Raw genomic sequence first — 22,367 nt, 5'->3', positions numbered from 1 at the left:
GTTTAGCGAACAGAATCGCAACATCTGTCTGATGTACCATGACCGCTGCCTCAAAACCGACGTGTTTGATGCATTGCTGCTATTGGTGCCCTTAGTAGCAAAGCATGGTCTTACCTTGGTGAAGGTAGCGTTTCGTTGGTGTGCTGATCATTTAGCGCTACGGACTACGAATGGAAATGACAGTATTATTATCGGGCTAGCAGCTTGAGTCAATTGTGAAGCAATCTGAATGCCGTGAGAACGGACCGTTGCCGGATGAGCTGGTCGAGGCTCTGGAACAGACATAACGTATGGCCAGGGCTGGTACCTATATGATACGCAGAAGGTACAGCCTGGTAAATATGCTGGATAGACTAGTTGGATAGATCTATTATTATTCTGCATTGTCACGGGAGGGTGTCCTTATGAGGATACCTTCTACATGGATATCAAAAGTTGACCTGCGAAATCAAGGCTCTAGCATCATCTATAAACCAGTGAAAATACGTAGTAAAGTGTATAGCCTGAATCCTCTAGTACGAATCTACAGAATCGTACTTAATCTACTCTGGAGTAGGTTAGTACGATAGAGCCTTTCATTCCTACCTGCTATTGCCCAGTATACTCGGTGCTAGCTAGGGCTTCTCGATTAGCGCTTCTTGATCAGCGCTCCACACAATGGTCAGCCACAGCCAATCTCATGCCAGATGAGGCTGCAAATGCTGAATAATTCGACCCCGCATGATTAACCACTGTATCTTGGAGTAGAATACCCTACACCTCTCCCTATTTGTCAATTTTCATGCAGCTTACTCCTCACACAACATGCATGCAGACCTTGCATTGGGACGTTGCAGACATTGGTATATCTTTCCGTCCACTTAAACATCTGGAAATCACAGTGAGTGAGCAGATTAGGAATCAAGACATGAGTAAATGGGTAACATTAAGTATATGTAAATTACTAGACTTGAAAGCAAGATGTATGTGATACACTAAGGTCACTGAGACCAGCCAAGTCATATCATATTTAGATTGTGACTAGTGAAAATATCTCCATGGTTTTTAAAGGAAAATTTCCTTCTCCTAATAAATAATTTAAAAGTCTTCTTTAAGAGTCTGTCGTGTTGCTCCTGCTGCAGGGTCACCGTGGGGCGAGTTTATGTTTACCTGCCTACCCGCTAGGTCTAGCTCTTCGTTTTTACATCTTAATTTTCTGGTATCCTGATTACCCTAATACTGTTTACACCTGAAAACTCGCGTGATCGGTACCTAGGTGTAGCCTTGCTAGCACCATGTACAGTGGATTGGAGACTTATTTGTGGAGACTAGCGCGGGACTCTCAGTCTACGGGGGCTGTCCGAGGAAGATACCACCTCCACATGACTCGTTGTGTTCCGGTCCTTGATCATTCAAAGTTTCATCCATCCGCTCGGCTGCAATGATATTGTAGAGGATTACAGGCACATCGCCTCATGGATCGCTCCAGCACAAGACGCCGTCCCAAGTCCCGCAGAGTTCCAGACGAGAAGCGCAAGCGAGCTGCCCAGGCGTAAGTTCCTGCCCAATTGCTGAATTTCTACCGAGCTGACGACTGGAGATTTCCTCTCGGTTAGATGTGACCGTTGCAAGGCCCGTAAGAGCAAATGTGTAGGCGTCAATACAGGAAGATGCCAGCGGTGTGCTCGAGACGACCGTCCCTGCAAAATCACCAGGTGTTACCCAGGAAAATTTCCAAGAGAGACACAACCAGCTTCACCGCGGCGAACAATATCAGTGGCCGATATGCTACATGAATCCGCCAGCTTCGAGTCTATTGATAGTAGTATTGATGCTAACAATGGTAAGTACTGAAGAAGGTGAAAGGGAGAAGAGGCTGGGGGTTCAACATCTAGGAAAATGCTCGTGGCTAAACTGCCTATAGTCCAAGTGGTGAAGATAACATGGCCCAAGTTCCTGCTGCAACTCCGAGAGGCCCTTGCGCTGGATTCACGCATAGAGCTCGACGAAAGCGATATGATGGCCATGCAGACGGTATACCTCCATGAAAAAATGAAAGTACTCATAGCTGAATGGCTATAGCAATACCACCAGCCGACGATCCTGCAACCAAACGAAATCAACCGTATCCAGAGAGCATCCCGGGCCCTTCCACCGCGAGCCGTTGCTGACTTCTTGATCTCGGTATGCTTGACCCATGCCTCCGATGTTTTCTTTTACCTCGACCAGGCCCAGTTTCTGGCGGACATCGACCAGCTCTACACCATATCGGCATCGCCTCTGCGTCTTGATACAGGATTTATATGTCTAGTACTTTCGGTTCTGGCGCTCGGTAGTCAGTGGACGGATTTGGAGCGGCCGTCGAGCTTCCCTGCAACTCTGCCGATGGACGGCAGAGATCCTGGACGAGTCTTCTACGAAGAAGCCCGGTCACTCATTCCCGATCTGATAGACCGAACTTCTTTGACGTCCATCCAGGCGCCGTTTATACTAGGTGTTTACTCGCTGCCAGACCGGGCCCTAGGGTCGGCGTATTCCTACATGGGGTTGGCTTTGCGTAAGGCTGTTGCGCTTGAGATACATCAGCAAGTAGATGATGCAAGAATGTCTGAGCACGAGAGACAGGTCCGCTGCCGGTTATGGTGGGCGGTTTATTCTTTGGAAAGGTGAGTAATCCACCAGTATCTTTGCTGGTGTACAAGATGACGGACGGACGACCGATGTATAGGACTACCGCTATCAAGCTAAATCGGCCCCGATCCATTGACCCTGAGACAATCAGCACACCGCTTCCAGTGCCCTTGCCTTCCTTGGACCTTGCGCAGGCAGTAGATAATATCCAGCATCAGATAGCGTATGCGAGCTTGGTGATGATCCTAGACAGGATAGATAGCCTAGGGTGCGTAGAGCCTGTTCTGCCCATCATGGTATTTTAACTAACCCTAGTTTAGGACAAGAAACCTCGACAATTCGCAGTATGATGTCTTACAGCTGGAACTAGAGACCTGGAAACGGAACCTTCCGCCAGCGCTGCGCATAGAAAACGTTCGCCCCAGGGCTCCCGATTACCGCGCCGTCTTCCACTTGCAGCTCAACTATCTTTACGCCAGGATCGTCCTGGGCAAAGGCTCTCTCCTCAACACGATTCAGACCCACATTCAACGCCATCGGCCGGTCCTCGAAACAAACACAAGGCCGGACTTAGAAACAGTGTTGGACAAGCTAGCATTATCCTGCGTTGAAGCTAGCAAAATGATCTTGTCGCTCTGCGAATCACTTTTACGCAACAACTTGACCTTTCGGTTCTCCTTCACCGACTTCCAAGGGTGCAGTATCGCAACCATAGTGGCCATCTTGGCTGGTATTATTGAGAGAGATGCGCAATACGAGGCTCGGGTTGCATTAGGCCTAAACCACCTGCGCACGATGGCCCTTGGCAACCTAACAGCCGAAGTTGGAGTTCGGTTCGTCGAGGCCCTGCAGGCGATCTCGAACGAGGCCTTTGCTAAACTTGGGAACATCGACGCATCCAAGTGCGAGAACCATGGAACGGGAATGAGGCAAGACGCACGGGGGGCGGCCGGCTACAGCCAGTGGGCTCAATGGGTCTCGTGTAGAGCTAGCATGAGCACTGAGCAGCAGCGAGACATACCATTTGTGGTCCCAAATCCGGATTTTGGGCCAGCGTCGACCATGTCAGCTGAGACCAGTTATGCACAGGCTGCAGCGGCACCCGGAGATTTTGCGATGTCGCATCAGGACTTTTCCAACGCGATTTTATCGCCGGTACCTCTGGATGTCGACCCGCAGATGATTTGGAGCCACGAGGACCAGTTGGCGCTCATGGGCTTGACTGGGCTGGACATGCTGGAAATCTGAGCCCCCCCTCCCAAAAAAATATCAAACTCAATACAACTGAGACTGTTTCCATTATCTGCTATAGTGATTGTGTAGGCAAGATGCTAATTCCTGATCCGTACCGGAATGTCAGCATCCTCTTTTAGGCCATCCCATCGACTCTTATACACTCTTCCCTCCTTCATCACACCCAGGACGCACTCCTCTGGTCGATCAAAGATGGTCACGTCCTCCAGCGGATTCCTGCTAAGGAACAGCACATCCGCAAAGAATCCCTCCTTGATCTGGCCGATTGACTCGGACTGTCCCATCATCCTTGCCGGGTTGATGGTTGCACTTTGCAACACCGTCAACGGACTCAACGCCTGCGCTCTGAGCCTGAACTCGCCCGTCTGCGCCAAACCCAGCGGCCCGAGGAGATCGCTGCCGTAGCATATCGTGACACCCGCATCGGCCGCGATCTTTAGACTCTTCAGCCCTGCGCTCAGCACCTCCGTGTTCTTCGCCTGTCCATCGGCAGGAAGATAGCCCCTCCATTTTTCAGAGTCCATCTCCGCGTACGAGATCAGAGTAGGCGTAAGGTAGATACCCTTTTCAACCATGATCCTGGCCACCTCCTCAGTCACGAAATTTCCATGCTCAATACCCTTCACCCCATTCTCGATTGCATGCAGCATGGCTTTAGGCGTATAGGCGTGGGCCGTGACATACGTCCCCGCGTTCTCTGCACACTCCACGATGGCCTGGATCTCCTGCCTCGTGAACTGTAGCTGCTCCAATCGATCCGTCGGCGTTGACACCCCGCCACTGCCCATGATCTTAATGAAATCCGCGCCAGACCGGATCTCCTCCCGCACGGCCGTCATACAAGCAGGCACCCCGTCGCAGATCCGGCCGAGTCCGTTCGTGTGCCCCGCGCAGCACTGAACATGGTCATGCGCCGAGCGGATATCCCCGTGCCCGCCTGATTGCGACAGTGCGTGTCCGGCAATGAAGAGTCTCGGGCCAGGAAAGACACCCTCCTCGATTGCTTGTTTGAAAGCGAGCTGGGCGCCGCCGCAATCGCGGACGGATGTGAACCCGCGATGCAGCATCTGCGCTGCGACATATGGCTGACGTAGAAGCGATACGTCGTTGAAGTTGCCAAATGCAGTGGAGAGGCTGGGGAAGCCTGGGACTGCCACGAAGTGGACGTGCGCATCGAAGAGGCCCGGGCTGATGTAGAGGCCTGCGCAGTCGACGGTGATGTAAGACTCTGGTAATTCGGCGTCGAGAGGACGGCTGGACGAAACAGAGGTTATTCTGCCATTTTTTATCATCACATAATGATTCTCTTTTATAACACCAGCTGCGACATCGACGATGTTTGCTGCGCTGAGGAGGTACGACTGAGGCGGGGGCCGGAGCCAGGGCTTGATATCTGCGTCTGTTACCGAGGCCATTGCAACAAGCTCTGAATGCTAAAAGGAAACAAACAAGTTCCAGTCAATGGGGAGAAGAGATGATAACAAGCGTACTATCATGCGGAGTAGTTGGTGGGTTAAATGGGTTGTCGGCAGTCTGCACCCGACGTCGGCAACCTGCATTCGACCATTATTGGAGTTCCTCCCCGGGGTTGAACCGTCCACTCACAACCATTCCCAACGCTAATCGCTGATCAACCACTGTTATCGTTGCCAGTCATTTGGAGAGCTAACGATAGCCGACATGGAGCGGCTCGAGTCAGTCGAGACTGCCCTACTTTATAAGGGCTCTCCTTCCCCGTGCTAGCCTCGCCCAGTACCTGCCTGTCGCCCAATTCAAAGTCAACATGGACGCTTACGACACAAAAGTCCGTCCTTCAGAGGAGAAGAGACGGTCCAGTGACAATGACAATGTCAATGGCATAGTCGAGACATACACCGAAGAAGAGGAGAGGGCGCTCGTGCGCAAGCTCGACATGGTCATCTTGCCTTTCGTACGCGCCCCGAACCCAGGACAAACAGAAACATACTAACACTGAGAACTCTAGATGTGCCTCGTATTCCTTCTGCAATACCTCGATAAGCAATCCCTTAGCTATGCGGGTGTCTTCGGCCTCATCACGGATCTGAACCTCACGAACAGTCAGTACTCCTGGTGCAGCTCGATCTTCTACATCGGCCAGCTAGTGGCCGAGTACCCTTTCATCTACCTGATGAGCCGGTTGCCACTAACAAAGTTCGTCGGCGCGACGGTCATCCTCTGGGGCATAACATGCGCGTGCCTCGCGGCGCCGCAAAACTACCCGGGCTTCGCCGCCGTCCGATTTCTGCTAGGGTTCACCGAGGGAGCCGTTTCGCCGGCTTTTGTGACCATTACCTCTATCTGGTACAGGAAGCATGAGCACGCGTTGCGGACGGGGCTGTGGGTGTCTATGAACGGTATCGCGCAGGTAGTCGGGTGTCTGCTCATGTACGGGATTGGGAGGAACGGAAGTCTTGCGCTGGCGCCATGGCGCACGCTCTTCATTATCTGCGGCGCGCTGACAATCGCCGCGGGCATCGCCTTTTTTATTCTTATGCCTTCTGGGCCAAAGGACGCGTGGTTTTTGTCAGCAGCGCGCGAGAAGCAAGTCCTCTCGTTACGGATGGCGCATGACCGGGAAGGAGGCGACAAGACCTCTTTCTCAATCATGCAGTTAAAAGAAACGATGCTGGATCCCAAGGCCTGGTGCGCGTTTTGGTTCGGTGTCCTTGTGACCATGCAATCCCCCGTCTTGACATTCGCGACTCTCGTCATCAATTCAATTGGGTACTCCCAACTCCAGACAATGCTGTATACAGCTCCCTCGGGAGCGGTGCAGGTTGCCCTACTTTGGATAGGGATGCTTCTGTGCTATATACTTCCAAGACAGCGCACCATTGTCGTGGTTCTCCTCTGCATCCCTCCCATAATTGGGAATATCCTCATGCTCGTCCTCCCACTAAGTGCAGGGTGGGGTGTGATTGTTTCTGCTTGGCTGGTAAGTCCCTGTTTTAACATCCCTATCCATCCCCTAACTCCCTACCCCCTCCTCCTTCCACGTAAATGGTTTCTTACGCTAACAAAATTGGTAACAGGCCTCCTGCATCACCGCTTCCTGGTCCATCCTCCTGTCGCTTGTCGCATCAAATGTAAAAGGCAACACGAAGCGCGCCGTCGTCAACGCCATGTTTTTCATAGGGTATTGTGCCGGCTGCATTGCATCTCCACAACTTTGGACGCATAGACCGAAGTACCTCGAGGGATTGATTACGGCGCTTGTCACATGGGGTCTTTTGATCTTCACAACGATCGTTTATAGGGTGCTTTGTGTTAGGGATAACAAGCGGCGCGAGAGGGAGGCGCAGGAACAGGACGGGAGCGGGCTTGAGGGAGAAGGGGCATTGGGCTATATAGGTGGCGGTGCGGAGAGTATGGATCTTACGGACAAGCAGGATAGGGCGTTTCGTTATAGTTGGTAGACCTCATGTGGGACTGTAAATGTTCGAATGGTTAGATGCTAGGAGCGTCCGGTTCTCCCAAACGCCAAAATAAACTAATACATAAAGGGCCAATAACAACGATCGCCCTGCTCCCGGGATACCTCGATAATCAATCACCATTATACAGAAGAAGGCCTCACCCTTACCCATACATGCTTTCGCCAACGGAGACCCCTTTTTCTAAGCAACCACCTTAGGCAGACCTATGTACGACTCGTGGACTCCCAAGTTGCACAATCATGTACAATCCAGTTAGATACAACTATAGTTGAGGCAGTCATCCGAGTACAATAAAACTGCAATAGCCCTAACCCTAGGTAGGAGTAGGCGCTTGAGTTTAGGCTAAAGTGTCATAATAATCAACCCGGTAACATTGCTGCTCGCAAATATGCAGAGCCAGACGGAGTTCTGCGTAGGAAGATACAGAGAAGTAGTTAATATAGCGTATCGCGCATAACTGCAAGACGAGCCAAGACTCACTTCCTCCAATCTAATATCGAGCGAGGCTACTATAGACTAGCGACCTTCATTTCCACTTAGGTTGATTTCGTATGTTGTTAAAGGCTTTAAGACTCTTGTAGACGAAGAGAATTTGTCAGAAATTGCCGATCCCATTATGGACATTTAACGTTCCCTTATGCATGGCTGACTGAAGATTTGGGCGGAACTGCAAAAAAGTTTCCAACTACATAGGTATTTCGTCAAAGATGGAAAACGAATAGTTGACTCTCCAACTCTTTAAAGTTTTTGGATATATAGTCTAGTAAGCGTGTTTTAGCTCTAGAGACTTAGCTATTGCCAGGATAGTTTCGGCTTCGAGCTGCCACTTTGGATATTCATTTAGGTGGTTTGTGGATATGTCTGATAGATTTGTTTGTATGAAGATATAGGGCCCGTTAGTGAGGTGGATCCAAGTTAGATGCCGTCTCTTGTGTCTTGTAGATATTGCTATCTATACCATACCCTTTGAATATTCTGGCTAATGGGGCCCAGGATACTACTACCTGCACCAATCGCCAAGACTGCATTGTTGGGTTTACAGAAAAGCATGCGAGATGGCTCGCTTCTGATTCTTCCCCTCTGCCTTGCTGTTACGTATATGTAATCAGTAATGCTGCTTACGACGTTATATCCGAAGGCCTCATACTTGCCCTAGCCTGATAAGGCTTCTAGTGCATAATTTGCGGAGTGTAAGGCATAACGATTCCAGATTATCTCATACTTCGGGCCGGGTTGAAGAGAGCGCAAGTCACGGACAGAGTACGTGCGTAACAGTCAGGAGACCAAGACTTTGCTAGGGTCATGCTCGCTACGACTGCAAGGCTTAGGCCGGGGACCAGACATTCCCTCGGTGAAAATAGGATTAGATCTCATTTGTCCGCGGATAGCCGGAGGAAAAGCTTAGCTAGTAGAAATTGATGTCTGCAGGCTGCTGGCGCTGGGGGTTCGATTGTCCTGTGCTCAGCACTTGGACGATTGGTGAAGAATGTGATGCCACCCCACCAGGTTAGCGCATACCAATGAGGTAGTAGAAGGACGTGGTGCGTCAAAGCTCATCGAATGGTATGTTGGCATCATGAGTTCAGCGGAAGTACCAAGGGGAAAGAACGCTACCATTAGGTATCTTGATTTTGAGTCAAGATCTTCGTTCAGGGTGGTTATGGTGAGCTCATGGGTGCCACTTCCAGCTTTCATGGGCACAATCGTAAATAAACATGACTGATATCACCTGCCTATGTGATTCCTTGCCCTGAATCAAGACAGGGGATGACTCTGGAATCCAGTTACACCACTATTGTCTCATCAGCAGCGGGGCAGCGGCCACCTACCTGGCAACGGGTCGGGTCATTAAAGGAGTAGATTTGTTGCGCAAATATCCTAGAGGTACAAGAGTCCGAGCAACCAGGAGTTAAGAGCTACCAAGACTAATAGAGGATTGGACTGTATTAGGTGGCCTGCCTCTCCTGCCTTGCGTTGGCTTGCCTCGTTTGGAATGCTGTGCAAACCTTCTTATTATTCTTAGTTCCCCTGATTATTTGTTTCATTGACACTCACATATATGCACCGTGGCTTCTCTTGGACACTTGAACAGACGCTCGATAAAAGCTCACTTGGAGCATTACACCACATTCGGCACGGCATATTTTGCTACTCGTTCGGCGGGAAGGTCTGGGCATGGATGCAGATAAGAGTATGAGCTCACCGTCGCGGTCAGACTCAACATGGAAAGGGATGCTTTGTCGGCGATTTCCTGCCATTTCGAAGATTTTTCACATCTCGTCTTCGAAGTCAAAATCGCAGCAGCCCAGCGCCAGTATGAGTCCTGATATTGAGAAACGCGAGTCACCTTCTGTACGGAGTGTTACACAAGATGGAACTGAAACCGAAATCCCTGCCTGTGATAACGAAGGCAGGTCCAGATATCAGAGATGGGCGCAGAATGTCAAGGGCCTGGAGACGCGAGGGATCGAGCCGGTGCCGGTTGAGGAGCGGCAGCCCGTCAGCGCGTCTGCCTCGTTCCATATCCTGCTCACGTGGTTTAGTATGGGAATGGCGCTAAACAACTTAGTTGTTGGGACGCTGGGGACGGTTGTGATGCAATTAAATTTTCTCGATGCGGCGCTGTGTGCGCTGTTTGGGAATGTGCTTGGTTGCGTAGCGATTGGGTATATGTGTACCTGGGGGCCGAGGAGTGGGCATCGCACACTTGTGAGGTCGATCCATTGTGATCTTGAGGAGATGGAAGCTCACAATTGCTAGATCGTATCGCGGTTTCTTATGGGGTTCAACCCTAGCAAGGTGTGCTGCTTTCTGAATGTGCTTACCAACATTGGTTATGGAATGATGAGCTCGACGGTCGGGGGCCAAATTCTGTCTAAGCTGTCTGGCGGCGCTGTATCAGTTGTGGTCGGAATCATCATTGTAGCCCTTGTGAGTCTGGTGGTGGCCACCTTCGGGATGCATATATTCCAGTACTATGAGAGGTATGCCCAGCCAATAAAACACAGAGACCAACCGTCGCTAATGCAAGCAGATACGCATGGTTCCCGCAGTTGATGGTCTTCTGTATCCTACTGGGATCGTCCGGTCCAGAGTTCGATTTCAATACTGTCTCTATAGGGTCTGTAGAAGAAGTCAACGCCAAAAGACTGGCGTTCTTCTCTCTTTGCCTCTCTGCCGCAATGTCCTGGGTGCCAGGAGCTGCCGACTATCACGTATATTATTCACCTGATACCGGGACGTGGAGGATATGGTCCCTGACGACGGTAGGAGTAGGCTTAGCCATGACTATCACGCTCCTTCTCGGTGTTGGGCTGGGAACTGGAATTGCCCACAATCCCCGCTGGGGCGCCATTTACGACGGGACCCCCGGTAGCGTGGTGATCGCGGGTTATGACCGACTGGGCGCTTTGGGCAAGTTCTGCGCCTTTTTAAACGTACTGACCATAGTATCCAACAATGCCCCCGGCTCATATTCGATGGCGATGAACTTCCAAATGCTCGGCGACTTCTGGTGCAAGGTGCCGCGTCCTGTCTTCACTACCGTCAGTACCGCCATATACACAGCGTGCGCGATTGGCGGGCGGGATTCTCTCTACCAAATCTTCAAGAATCTCGTACCTTTGATCGGCTATTGGATCGTTATCTGGTTCACCATCTTCGTTGAGTCGGACTTGATGTTCAACAGGGACAGACAGTACGACTGGTCTGTGTGGAATAACTCGCAGAAACTGCCCGTAGGGTTCGCAGCCACTGTTGCATTCCTGATCGGATGGGCGGGTGCTATTGTTGGAATGGTCTGCACCCCTCGCTTCTCAAAGAAAACAAGCTTGCTAACAGTGACTAGGACCAAATTTACTACACCGGACCGATTGCAAAAGCCATTGCTGGGGGATGCGATCTGGGAGTTTGGCTGGGTTGTGGGTTCACGGCGGTTGCGTTTCCTCCGCTAAGAATGCTCGAGCTACGCGTGATTGGGCGTTGACCAGCCCCTAGAAGCTCGAAAGGGTCTGAAAAGAAAAACGGTGAGGCTGGAACGGGTTGTAAATATCGCGTTTGGTGTTGTGTTGTTGATCCTTGCATAAAGTATGTTTAAGAGCACAGACTTGTGCGTCGAATCGCTGAGCAGGGATGACATCGTATGATTTGGTGCCCAAATGAACTAGTCGAGGGCTAGTCTGTCATGGCGAATCAAAGTGGATAGATTTCAATAAGCAGCTGCAGATAAGGAGAATCTCAGGAACCTGGAATTCAAGGTGAACCGAGGCCGCGGGATGGATGTAGAAGGGAATCAGTCGAACTGACTCGATGGAGATCTGGAGAAAGTGGGGTTGGCCCTTGGCTGCTCCCTTTGTTTCATAAAAGCCGTCTATGTCTCTTCTCCAGGACGATAGTACTCGTCCATCACCAAAGAATCCAGAATCTGGTCGAAATGGCCTCGTCAATGGCAGCCTTTTCCAAGAGGCTTGCCATGATCCTTAAGGAAGCCTCCGCTGGGTCTTCAGTGGCGGTCATGTCCAAAAAAATCGCTAGTATCTTCAGAGATGCGACACCCCAGCAGATCCTCCAATATGTCGTCCCTCTCGTTGCAGCCTATCCCGTCCTCGTCGCACTGCTTCGCTTTCGCAATATGAAGCGACTGCACAGGAAATACAATTATCCAACGCGAGAGTCATTTGCCCAAATGACAGACGAGGACGCCTTCCAGATCCAGAAGAACTTGATACAGATTGAATTCCCTTTCTTCTACACAAAGTCCTTACAGTTTGCACTCTTCAAGGTATGTCCAAGCTCTTCCAGCTGCTGCAAAACAACTAACATCATTGCAGACCTATGGCATCCCTACCATTTCGCGGACCCTGACTAAGACAAGCCAGTTCTCAAACGCCAGCACCTCCTACAAGCGCTATACAGACACAAGCGCCCTCGTCCAGGAGTTCGTGGGGCAGTCCCCATCGGCAGCGCGTGGACAGGCGGCTATTGTGCGTACTCGATACCTCCACAGTGGCTACCGGGCCTCGGGCATGATTCTCGATGATGACATGCTCTATACTCTCGGCCTATTCGCCATCCAGCCAGTGAGGTTCATCAACAAGTATGAATGGCGCCAGCTCACGGACATGGAGAAGTGCGCCATCGGCACCTTCTGGAAGAGTGTCGGCGATGGACTGGAAGTCAGCTATGATGCGCTCCCTTCTGGTAAAATCGGGTTCCGGGACGGCCTGCATTGGTTGGAGGAGATCATGGCCTGGAGCGATGCCTACGAGGAAAAGTGCATGGTAACGGACCCCAAAAACCGCGAGGTCGCTGACGAGACGACGGCGGTGTTGGTCTACCTTATTCCCAAGCCATTCCAGCACATCGGTTTGAAATTCGTCTCCTTCATGATGGATGACCGTCTGCGCAAAGCTATGCTGTAAGTTACGCGGAAATGTTCCTTGAAACAACTTCGTTCCTTGAAACAACTTCAGGCTGCTACAGGCTGCTACAGATCTCCCAGCTGACGATATGCAGTTACGACCCGCCACCGGCATCATATGCTAGCTTCTTTTCGTTCCTTGTGTCTGCGCGCCGCTTTGTTCTGCGCTACCTTGCATTACCGCGGCCTCACTTCATGCGCATGAAAACCTTCACTGAGGAGCAATCTGTAGACGAGCGTATCTTCATCACTCAATGGGATGGCGATCCTTATTACGTTAAACCGACCGTCTGGAATCGCTGGGGTCCGATGGCTTGGTACAAGTGGGCACTTGGCCGCCCTCTTCCGGGGGATGAAGGTGACAAGTACTGTCCGAACGGATATTACATTCCTGATGTCGGGCCCAAATACTTCGAGGGCAAGGGTAGAAAGCAGCAGCAGGAGGGCATGGAAGGCTTGAAAGTCTCGCGAACTGGCAAGTGCCCATTTCATTAGTGGAGTGGTTCCCATCTTCTATGATACCCAGGATTTGCATATATAATGTTCTCGATTTATTAGTGTATACGATAGCAAGATAACTGATGTTCTTTGTATAATTGTCTATGTAACTCTGATAATAATTATTAGGCTGTTCAAGAGAATCTCTATTATTAGTACCGAGTTTAAAGGCTGGAAGCTTCCCGTTGCTTACGTAACTGTGTCATCAACGCTCCCCGCAAGCCAAAGGCTTGGACTTTAAACTCATACAACCTCTTCATTCAACCTGCGTTTTAGCACCTAGTTTGATCCTATAATGGCGCTCCAAGACCCCAAACACGACCCAACGGCGACAGGTTCCCCGCCTGCAATCAGCAACTTCCCGCAAGACCCATCCGACTTTGACAGCGACCCGCGAGTCTCCTTCTCCAAGCTCGACAACAAATTCATCTTAGAAACAGACGATGGGCAGGAATATAGCTACGATACGATCTTGAAGCGGTGGATTCCGACGGTGTGTGCGCGCTTGGCTTTTCCTCTTGAACAGAATCTGCATGATCCGCTAAGTCTGCTGGATTTGGGTGGTTCGTGAAACTGATTGCTGGTTGGCGCCTCTTTTGCGCCTGTGGGTGTCCTCCAGATTGACGATGACTTGCTGCGGCAACAACAAGAAGCCTATAAAGTTGAAGGAGTAGATGAAGACGAGCAGGCTGGAGCACAGAGGCTCAAGAAAAAGCGCAAACAGGGCAGTGAGGAGGTCAGTTGCACACATCGCCAAACTACTTTGTCCTATCGCCGTGTATGCATCGCTGATCGTTCGTTCATGGGCAGGGCGACGCTCAAAAACCAAAGAAGCAACGGGTCAACACCGCTGTGTTCGTTACATCTATCCCCCTCGACGCAGAGTTCGACGAAATACGAGACATCTTTTCGAGGTGCGGCGTCATCGCCGAGGAGATTGACAGCGGCCGGCCCCGGATCAAAATGTACACGGATGACGAGGGAAAATTCAAGGGGGAAGCTCTAGTCGTCTATTTCCGACCCGAGTCGGTGAATCTCGCGATTCAGATGCTGGATGATTCAGACTTTAGACTGGGCGTGCCTGGGCCGCAGGGGCCCATGCGCGTGCAGCCTGCAGATTTCTCTTTCAAAAGCCAGCAAGAGGCGCCGACGAAGACGAGCATGCGGGATAAGAAAAAAATCATTAAGAGAACGCAGAAACTGAATAAGTATGGCTCAGCTGTTTTAGGTGAAGAACAGATACTAACACACGGATGCGTAGCAAACTCGCAGATTGGGATGACGATGAGCCCGCTGCACTGGTGGATACGAATTCCAAGTTTGAGAAAATCGTAATATTGAAGCATATGTTCACGCTTCAAGAATTGGAGGTACATCTCTGCACCGGCACTGGTCTCTGGCTGCTACCCCCATTGCTCTGAGCTGACAATACACAGGAGGACCCGGCAGCTATCCTTGACATCAAGGAAGATATCCGTGAAGAATGCTCAAAACTCGGAGAGGTCACAAATGTCGTCCTTTATGACAAGGAAGAAGCGGGCGTCGTCAGCGTCCGGTTCTCGAATCCAGAGTCCGCGAGAGCTTGCGTCAAGGTACATACATAACCCACGTGAACCCCTCTGTAGCCGTCGGAAGTCTGAATAAGTGTGCTGACATCGCCAGCTCATGAACGGCCGCTTCTTCGGCGGCACAGCAGTCGAAGCATACATCTCAGATGGAAGCGAGCGGTTCCGCAAGTCGAATGAGAAGCGCGCTGCACTGGAAGATCTTGCTGAGAAGGGTCTCGACGCAGAAGATGACGATGAGAATCAGCGTCTCGATGAATTTGGGACTTGGTTGGAAAGCTCACATACGGTGGAGAATACGGCCAAGTGAACCGTCCACCGTCACTGTCACCGTATGAGCCGGAATGCTGTTCATCTAGGCTCCTCATACTATTGTACCATAGACTCCCCTTCAAGCAATGCCTTTACCTCTATCGAATTTCGAAATAATGCACATGATACGGGGTATCTCTTCGCGAAAACTAGAACGTAGGTATCGAGTCATCCCAACTGAGTTAACCGGACTCTTTTAGGATATGGAATCATGATTGCCATTGGCGCTTTCCATGACCTGCCTGTACGTAATAAGCATGCTAACAGAATGATTACTACCACTCTCTACCCATACTCATAATTCCTCCCGGGCGTCCCGGTCTCAACGCGAATCCTCAAACAGTGCTATCGAAGTACCTAGTAAAGTAAAGATCCAAATATCGCATATGGAGCCGGATGTTGACGAACCGCACTGTCGGAAAATTTAAAGTAGCTTCTAATCTGATGCAGTGCTGGAAAATAATATTCTAATCATAGTATATCCCTAATGATAGTACTAACATAAACCTGTATTGCTGCTGTTATTACTACTTACTACTAGTACCATTACTGGCGAAGAAGTTCTACGTGGAGGTAGATACTGCTAGCGGCTATTGGTGCCCCACTAAGGGAATAATACATCAGAGATTTGGGATTGACTTACAACTTGCGGCAGAGATATACCTGTGTTTGGAGTATGCGCTAGGGCAGTGATAACCAATGTCCGTAGGTACCGAACACGGCTTACAAGATGCTAACCAGCCTGACGTGTGAATAATACATGGAAAGTAAGAAGTACGGCATGTGGCGGGGGAGATGACGGCTGAAGTCCACGCTTTGCTTACGGAAGAAGTCTAAGTACTTGTTCAAATTCTGGAAAATGGGTCCATGATCTTGTGTAGTAGTTATCCCCGCCGAAAACATCCCAACCTCAAAACCCAGGCAAGAGCACAGAACCGGATTGTGAGTACGAAGTATAAAGAAATTCCCGAAGGCAGAAGACAAGTAAAGCTAAGAGCTCCGGGACGGACAGACACGAAAAAAAGGAAAGCAAACGAGCCACCGAGAGCGCCAGGCTAATCAAACTCCAACCATAATGCAAATGAACAGGTAGTGAGTTGTCTATTGAGGAAGCAAGCAGTAGCAGGAAACGCGACGGAAACGTACGCATGGAGTACATTGTCACCCAGACGCCGAACAGACCCGGTGATTAAAGTTCCGAGAGAATGAAGACATATTGAGAAGAGAACTGTGTATAGTGAAAAAAGATAGCGGCTGGTCGCCACAGTACTTTTGAAATGACAAAATCGAAATACGATAAAGGGCCGGCAGAAGTACCTTAATCGGTACTCGTTCAAAGGTAGAAAACGTATTTGATTGAGACTGAGGAGCGTATCATGACTGACTCTGGCTAGACCGCGATCTAGACCTTCTACTTCGGTGTGAGGGTTCGCGCGCAGGCGGAGCGTGTTCAAAGAACGGAATCAGGTCTGGGTTTTGACTCGGAGGTGTTGTCGATGTCGCTTGATAGTCACCGATAATATTGTCATCCGGAGCGGTGTCCGGATGTACTTCAATGCCTGGTTGTCCGCTCCGTCTGCCATTGCTATTGAAATCGAACTTGAACGCCTCCCCTTCTCCAGGCCGCTCAATCGGAGACCAGCCGGCAATACTGCCAGCCACGACTCCCGCCATCGCAGCGGCTGGGCCAAAAGCTGAGTTGGAGCGGGAACGCGTACGCCTCCTTGAGCGGGAATCCGGCGACGCAGAGAATGGAGGAGTACCTTCGCTACTGTCGCCAACAGGAGTCCCCGGGGCCGAATTTTCACGCGACCTTGAGCCACTACGTGATCGAGGAAGAAGTTCTTGAGGATGCTGCAGCTTGTGAGCCACCTTCCTTAGGCGTCCACCACGAAGGGATTTGAAGAATTTTAGCTGGTCGCGAATCTCCTCAAGGGCAGGATTCCACTCAAAACGCCTGTCTTCGTCGGATACAATGAGCTCCGGCCCTTTCTTGCGATGGAAGGTCGGGATGAGCTTGCGAATGAACTCATCCGGAATGAGTCGAATGATCACACCAACCGGGATCGAGATGACGCCCAAGATAAGGCACACTGCCCATTGAGCTCCAGTAAGGCGCGTAACGGAGAAGGCATGTCCACCGACGAATATGATCAAAATCTGCCCTCCAACGATAATAAACTGAATGCCAATAAACCACCTATTACGAAAAAGACCATCGAAGATGTTGAGTCCGTTGTCCAAACGACGAGAGCTGATCCTTGTTAGATTATACTGAACTTCCCTCGGGATCATAATACTCACTTCCATTGGTTGAAAATCTGCATCCAGACGAACGTGTTGAACACCACCGTTGTGAGGACATTGTTTGCATTGGCATCACCAGAAAAGTCGATTATAGATTTCAAAATAGATCTTCCAGAGAAGTTGAGGACGAGCGTCACCACCAGTTGATAAATGCTTTGTCCGATCATCATTTTCCACATTGTCAAATTGATGAGGGGTGCGGATTTTGGCTCAGGTCGACGATTAAGAACATAAGGCGATGGAGGATCCGTTGCTATTTGTTGTTAGATTATGTTTAGGGTCGGAGAAGTCGAACGTACCAAGAGCGAGCGCGGCAAAAGTGTCCATAATCAAGTTGACCCACAGAAGCTGAACTGCAGTCAACACGGATTCCTCATCGCCACTAGCCACTGCGGAGATAAACGTGAGAAGAACGGCCGTGATGTTGACCGTGATTTGGAACTGTGCCAGTTAGTATATAGGCATATATAGAGTTGGCCATAACCTACTTGCAAGAACTTCTTCACGGCATCGTTGACGGTCCTGCCCCAGGCCATAGCCTTCACGATAGAAGCAAAGTTGTCGTCCATTAAGATAATATCTGATGCCTCCTTGGCAACCTCCGTGCCCGTAATTCCCATGGAGAACCCAACATCAGCAGTTTTCAGAGCTTGAGCATCGTTTGTTCCGTCTCCGGTCACTGCAACTGTCTCGCCGAGTTTCTTGAGCTGGGAAACAAGAATCTTTTTGTCATCGGGACTGGATCTGGCGAGAACTTGTAGCCGTGGGATAATCTGTGTCATCTGACGGCTGCTGAGCTTTCGAAATTTAGGCCCTTCAATTGCAACACCACCCGGGGTAAAGATGCCACACTCTCGGGCAATTGCCTTCGCGGTCACGATGTTATCGCCAGTTACCATACGCACAAAAACACCGGCGCGTTGACACTGTTGGACTGATTCAGTCACTCCGGCTCGCAGGGGATCTTGGATACCAAAGACACCAAACATGACCATGTCTTTGAAAATAGAATCGAATGCTGCGAGTGAACGATCTTCTTCCTGCGTGGGTGCTCCTCGGGGAGGCCACTCGGTAAAGTCGCGGTATACAAGGCCGATGGTTCTCAGGGACTGGGTAGCGTATTTATTGATGGTTTCGTCAAGTTTAGAACGGTCCTTGTCATCTAACGGCCCTTCCTCGAGGTTCTGAGTAGGGTTCCGAACAATCCTTGTCGATTTTGCTAACAGGACTTCAGACGCGCCCTTCACTAGCATTCGATACTTCTTTCCATTGTCAAGCTTGATAACAACTGCCATGCACTTGCGACCCGAATCGAACGGCACCATTTGGACGATACTTGCGTTGTCCCGCGCCTCGCTAAGCGATCCTAGTCCGAGGTATGTCCGCGCGAATCCAAGGAGGGCCGTCTCAGTTTTGGACCCAATAAACGTCATGGTCCCTTCCTGTTCCCCTTCGAATGCGGTCGAATTCAGAACTATTGAATCAAGTAGGAGCTCTTTGGCCGGTTTCGAAAGGCTTGACGCAAACTCAGAAGGGGACAATTCGTTTCCAGAATCAGCTGGCCGATCCCCGTTTCTATTTGTAGGTGATGCTGCCTGTGATCTCCCTCCGAATCTAGTGCCAGTTCCCAGGGTTGCGGCGACAGCAGTCATTTTATTTTCAGTTAGTGTGCCTGTTTTATCGGAACAGATTGTTGTCGCATTTCCCATGGTTTCACAAGCACGTAACAGACGAACCAGATTGTTGTCCTTCAGCATACGAGTCGTAGCGAACGCAAGCGCAAGCGTGACAGCCAAGGGCAAGCCCTCTGGAACCGCGACGACAATGACAGTAACAGCCACAATGAAAATCTGAAGGAAAGCCTGACCTTTCTCATCCGCGTTGCCAAGGCTCTTCAACTGGGCAAGGAATTTGATGAACAGAACAACAAACAGCAGTAGACCGGCAGCCAAGCCTAGTTTAGCAATGTATTCCGCGAGTACATTCAGTTTTGTCTGCAGCGGTGTAGTTTGGCCCTCGTCTTGAAGGGACATCATTGTCTTGCCGTAAGTTGAGTGCACACCAACAGCCGTAACCAAGAATGTGCCCACGCCTTCGGACACTTTGGCACCAGAGACGATAAACGGATCCATTTTGGCAAGGTTCTCGTGTCGTTCGATAGCGCCGTAAACATCCTGTGCGGGCGTTTTGCGCAGCACATCTGATTCACCAGTTGCAGACGACTCATCGCATTTGACATTGTGGCCTCCGATATAGATTCCATCTACCGGAACCAGGTCACCAGGTTCTAGATGCATCACGTCGCCTACAAGGATATCGTGGATAGAAATCTCGATCATCTTCCCAGAACGTATCACCTTGACAAGACGATCTTCTTTCTTCTTATTTAGCTTCACGAATTGGCGTTCCTTCTGCCAGTCATTTGCTGCACCGACGACGACGACAATCAAGATTGCGACGATGATGGCGACACCCTCAACCCATTGAACCCGCGGCTCACCGGGAACTGCTGTGACTGATTGGTAGATTCCTAGCGCAAGCGAAATAATGGCGGCCACCGTCAACAGGATGAGCACTTTATCATTGTATGCGAGCCAGGCAAGTTCGAGGATGCTCTTGGTCTTCTTCTCAGGAAGTTTGTTTGCTCCAAATACGCGCTTACGATCAGAATAGGCATTCTCATCTTGCTTATGTGGTGTGGTATCAGCGCGGGACGGCTCTGCGGGCGGCGCTTCAGCGGCAGGCTTTGGCAGAGGCTGGTTGTTGCTCGGGGCTGTTGCATCCTCGAAACTCACCGAGCCGTCCAACTCGGTCTCATCCAAGCTCAACCCGCTGCGCGGATCGGTCCGCAGGCCCTTGGCGAGACCAGCAAGACCGCCGAGGGCGTAGAACGCGCTAAGGCTCTTGGGATTCAGCAATTTGTTCAGCTGGCCTGGCGAGAAGGCAAAACGATTGTTCTCAACCTCGAATTCTGCCTCGCGACCCGGGTCCGGCAGAAGAGCTTCCTCGTAGTTTTCGATCGTCACCTTGGCCGAGCTCGCAGGCGACCCATGGCTTCCAATTGACCGTGATTCGGCTCCAATGGTATGGCTCGAGTCTTCAGACTCGAGTGAGTTGCCGCGAGATCTGGTGCCCGGTACGGAGAGGTAGTTTGAGTCGCCCATTTTCGCGCCGGGAGAAAAGGTATTGGTGCGAGGCGATGGCGACGTTGGCCTGCTATCGTGTTCCCTGCCCTCTGACGAAGCATACGAGCGTACTGAATGAGCTGAGCGGGTATCTGAAGGAGAAACAGTGCTACTGTTCAGGAGCGCGCTGGTGTCTGTATGATCAGCATTGTACGCAGAGCGTGACTGCGAAGATTGCGAAGGAGCTTCGATCTGGGGAGGAGGTTCCGAGGAGACGACCGCCGACGTATCGATTGTTATCGTGGGTGCTCGTTCTCGGCGAAGTGGCGTCGATGCAGGCTGCCTGGAGTCATTATTCTCGCTCGACTGTCTCGGCTCGGACATGATCGGCCAACGATGCGATGACGGGCCTCAAAGAGCCTCACGAGGACAGAGAAAGGCTGGATTTCAATAAGAATGTGGCTCCGGAAGGAGCAACTCGAAGGTGCTTGAACCGGTCATGAAAACAGCTAGCAAGGAGAGACAGGCCTCATTCAGCGATAGATACCTTAAGAGAATGCTGAGGCTGCGAGTGCCCAAGGGTCCGATCGGCCAATGCCAGGGGCAACAAAGGGCGACCAAGAAAGAGATGAATGGGATGTAGTGAGTGATGAGAACGAAACCAGTACCTCTGAAGGTAGGAGACCCTTAAGCGGAAAATAGACTAAACGGCAACCAGACTAAAGACGTAGGCTTTGCTTAAGTCACTCCACAGTCCGATCGGTGGGACTTCCAGAACCAGTCTCGTATTCCTTGCCTGTTTGACTAGTTAACGGGCTACGACTACTGTATTGCTCCTTTAATGCTAATAACACGGTCATCAATATTAAAGATCCAGCTATCAATCTATGGTATAGACTTCTCACCACTATCACTTCCAAGAAAGAGGGAAAAAAAAAAAAAAAAGAACTCGCCAAAGGTAGAATCCCCTTTTATGGGACCCGCTTAACTCAAGTAGAAACAGAAACCGAGCTTGACACAAGTCCCCGCTAACCTTACTCGCTGAGTCGCCGCTTGCACTGCCTCCTTCTCCCGTCTCCAGTCCAGACCAGCTCTGTTTCCAGTTTCCGTCAATTGATTCGATCATTGTCACAATCATGTCAAGAGAAGGTTTCTCACCCAAGGGCCTAGACTAGACTCGACTACGTATGCTACTCTCTAGCTTCTCTTTCACTCATCGATTGGATCCATCAGAGCCATCAGGGCCGAATACGAAACCTGCGCCAGCTGCCAGATCCTTCTGCAGGATGACCGACTCTAGACTGAACCACGCTGGCGTACCGCCAGCGTTGCCAGCATTGTCATCAGACGCTATTTCGTTCCCTGAACCAACACAACAACCGTGCCAAAAAGCACAAATTCATTGGCTGGAATAATAATGCTCAAGCTCGCAAGTCGCAACCAAAGCAGCGGTCCAAGACTCAAACAAATAGCGTTGCTGATTCGGCGGCTTGGCGGAGGCTGTGCAAGACCACAATCCCCACCGCACCTTTCTTCAATTCGGGCACATAAAAAATGAAGCTTCACTATTAGCTTCACTATTATTTTTGTTCTGCTTGTCCATTGGTGCTTATCTGCAGTGCTGTTCAAAGTCAAGGCTCTGAGATCCTCTACTTTGCGCTGGTTAAGATGTCCTTTTCCTGATTTGGGTGGAGTTGCAGTATCACAAAATCAATGGGCATGCGGCAACGCGCACTCAAATCTAGACGGTCTGGAGATTCTTGTTTTCGGGGTGTGACCACTGACGATCATACTATCGCCTCGGTACAGCACTCGAGCC

At 50.6% G+C, this 22,367-nt stretch overlaps 7 protein-coding genes across 7 annotated transcripts, besides 1 other annotated feature; 5 read left to right on the top strand and 2 right to left on the bottom strand.

The window, feature by feature from the left end:
- Positions 1-22,367: part of a sequence feature (contig 1.16 792..451587(-1)) that runs on past both edges of the window.
- ANIA_01183 (Zn(II)2Cys6 transcription factor) lies at positions 1,455-3,858 on the top strand (the record flags this gene model as incomplete). The annotated part of the gene is made up of 6 exons (XM_050613196.1): positions 1,455-1,531; positions 1,596-1,822; positions 1,904-2,013; positions 2,062-2,645; positions 2,708-2,878; positions 2,931-3,858. 6 exons carry the CDS (start codon positions 1,455-1,457, stop codon positions 3,856-3,858), a joined length of 2,097 nt encoding a protein of 698 aa, XP_050469029.1.
- Positions 3,942-5,279, bottom strand: ANIA_01184 (uncharacterized protein; the record flags this gene model as incomplete). Its single annotated transcript, XM_653696.1, has 1 exon — positions 3,942-5,279. One exon carries the CDS (start codon positions 5,277-5,279, stop codon positions 3,942-3,944), a length of 1,338 nt encoding a protein of 445 aa, XP_658788.1.
- ANIA_01185 (uncharacterized protein) lies at positions 5,648-7,301 on the top strand (the record flags this gene model as incomplete). Its single annotated transcript, XM_653697.1, has 3 exons — positions 5,648-5,794; positions 5,849-6,820; positions 6,918-7,301. The coding sequence occupies 3 exons, from the start codon at positions 5,648-5,650 to the stop codon at positions 7,299-7,301; spliced, it is 1,503 nt and encodes a 500-aa protein (XP_658789.1).
- Positions 9,639-11,307, top strand: ANIA_01186 (uncharacterized protein; the record flags this gene model as incomplete). Its single annotated transcript, XM_050613195.1, has 4 exons — positions 9,639-10,031; positions 10,083-10,306; positions 10,357-11,119; positions 11,170-11,307. The coding sequence occupies 4 exons, from the start codon at positions 9,639-9,641 to the stop codon at positions 11,305-11,307; spliced, it is 1,518 nt and encodes a 505-aa protein (XP_050469028.1).
- Positions 11,755-13,236, top strand: ANIA_01187 (uncharacterized protein; the record flags this gene model as incomplete). Its single annotated transcript, XM_653699.1, has 3 exons — positions 11,755-12,102; positions 12,152-12,738; positions 12,837-13,236. The coding sequence occupies 3 exons, from the start codon at positions 11,755-11,757 to the stop codon at positions 13,234-13,236; spliced, it is 1,335 nt and encodes a 444-aa protein (XP_658791.1).
- ANIA_01188 (U2 snRNP complex subunit CUS2) lies at positions 13,535-15,234 on the top strand (the record flags this gene model as incomplete). Its single annotated transcript, XM_050613194.1, has 6 exons — positions 13,535-13,732; positions 13,859-13,975; positions 14,050-14,447; positions 14,501-14,609; positions 14,676-14,831; positions 14,902-15,234. The coding sequence occupies 6 exons, from the start codon at positions 13,535-13,537 to the stop codon at positions 15,112-15,114; spliced, it is 1,191 nt and encodes a 396-aa protein (XP_050469027.1). The 3' UTR covers positions 15,115-15,234.
- Positions 16,491-20,932, bottom strand: pmcA (calcium-transporting ATPase pmcA; the record flags this gene model as incomplete). The annotated part of the gene is made up of 4 exons (XM_653701.1): positions 16,491-17,370; positions 17,421-17,676; positions 17,723-17,864; positions 17,912-20,932. The coding sequence occupies 4 exons, from the start codon at positions 20,930-20,932 to the stop codon at positions 16,491-16,493; spliced, it is 4,299 nt and encodes a 1,432-aa protein (XP_658793.1).

This window comes from Aspergillus nidulans, chromosome VIII (genome assembly GCF_000011425.1).
Source record: "Aspergillus nidulans FGSC A4 chromosome VIII".
Classification (NCBI taxonomy): domain Eukaryota; kingdom Fungi; phylum Ascomycota; class Eurotiomycetes; order Eurotiales; family Aspergillaceae; genus Aspergillus; species Aspergillus nidulans.
The sequence above is the reverse complement of the archived record's forward strand: the minus strand, read 5'-3'. Positions and strand labels throughout refer to the sequence as shown.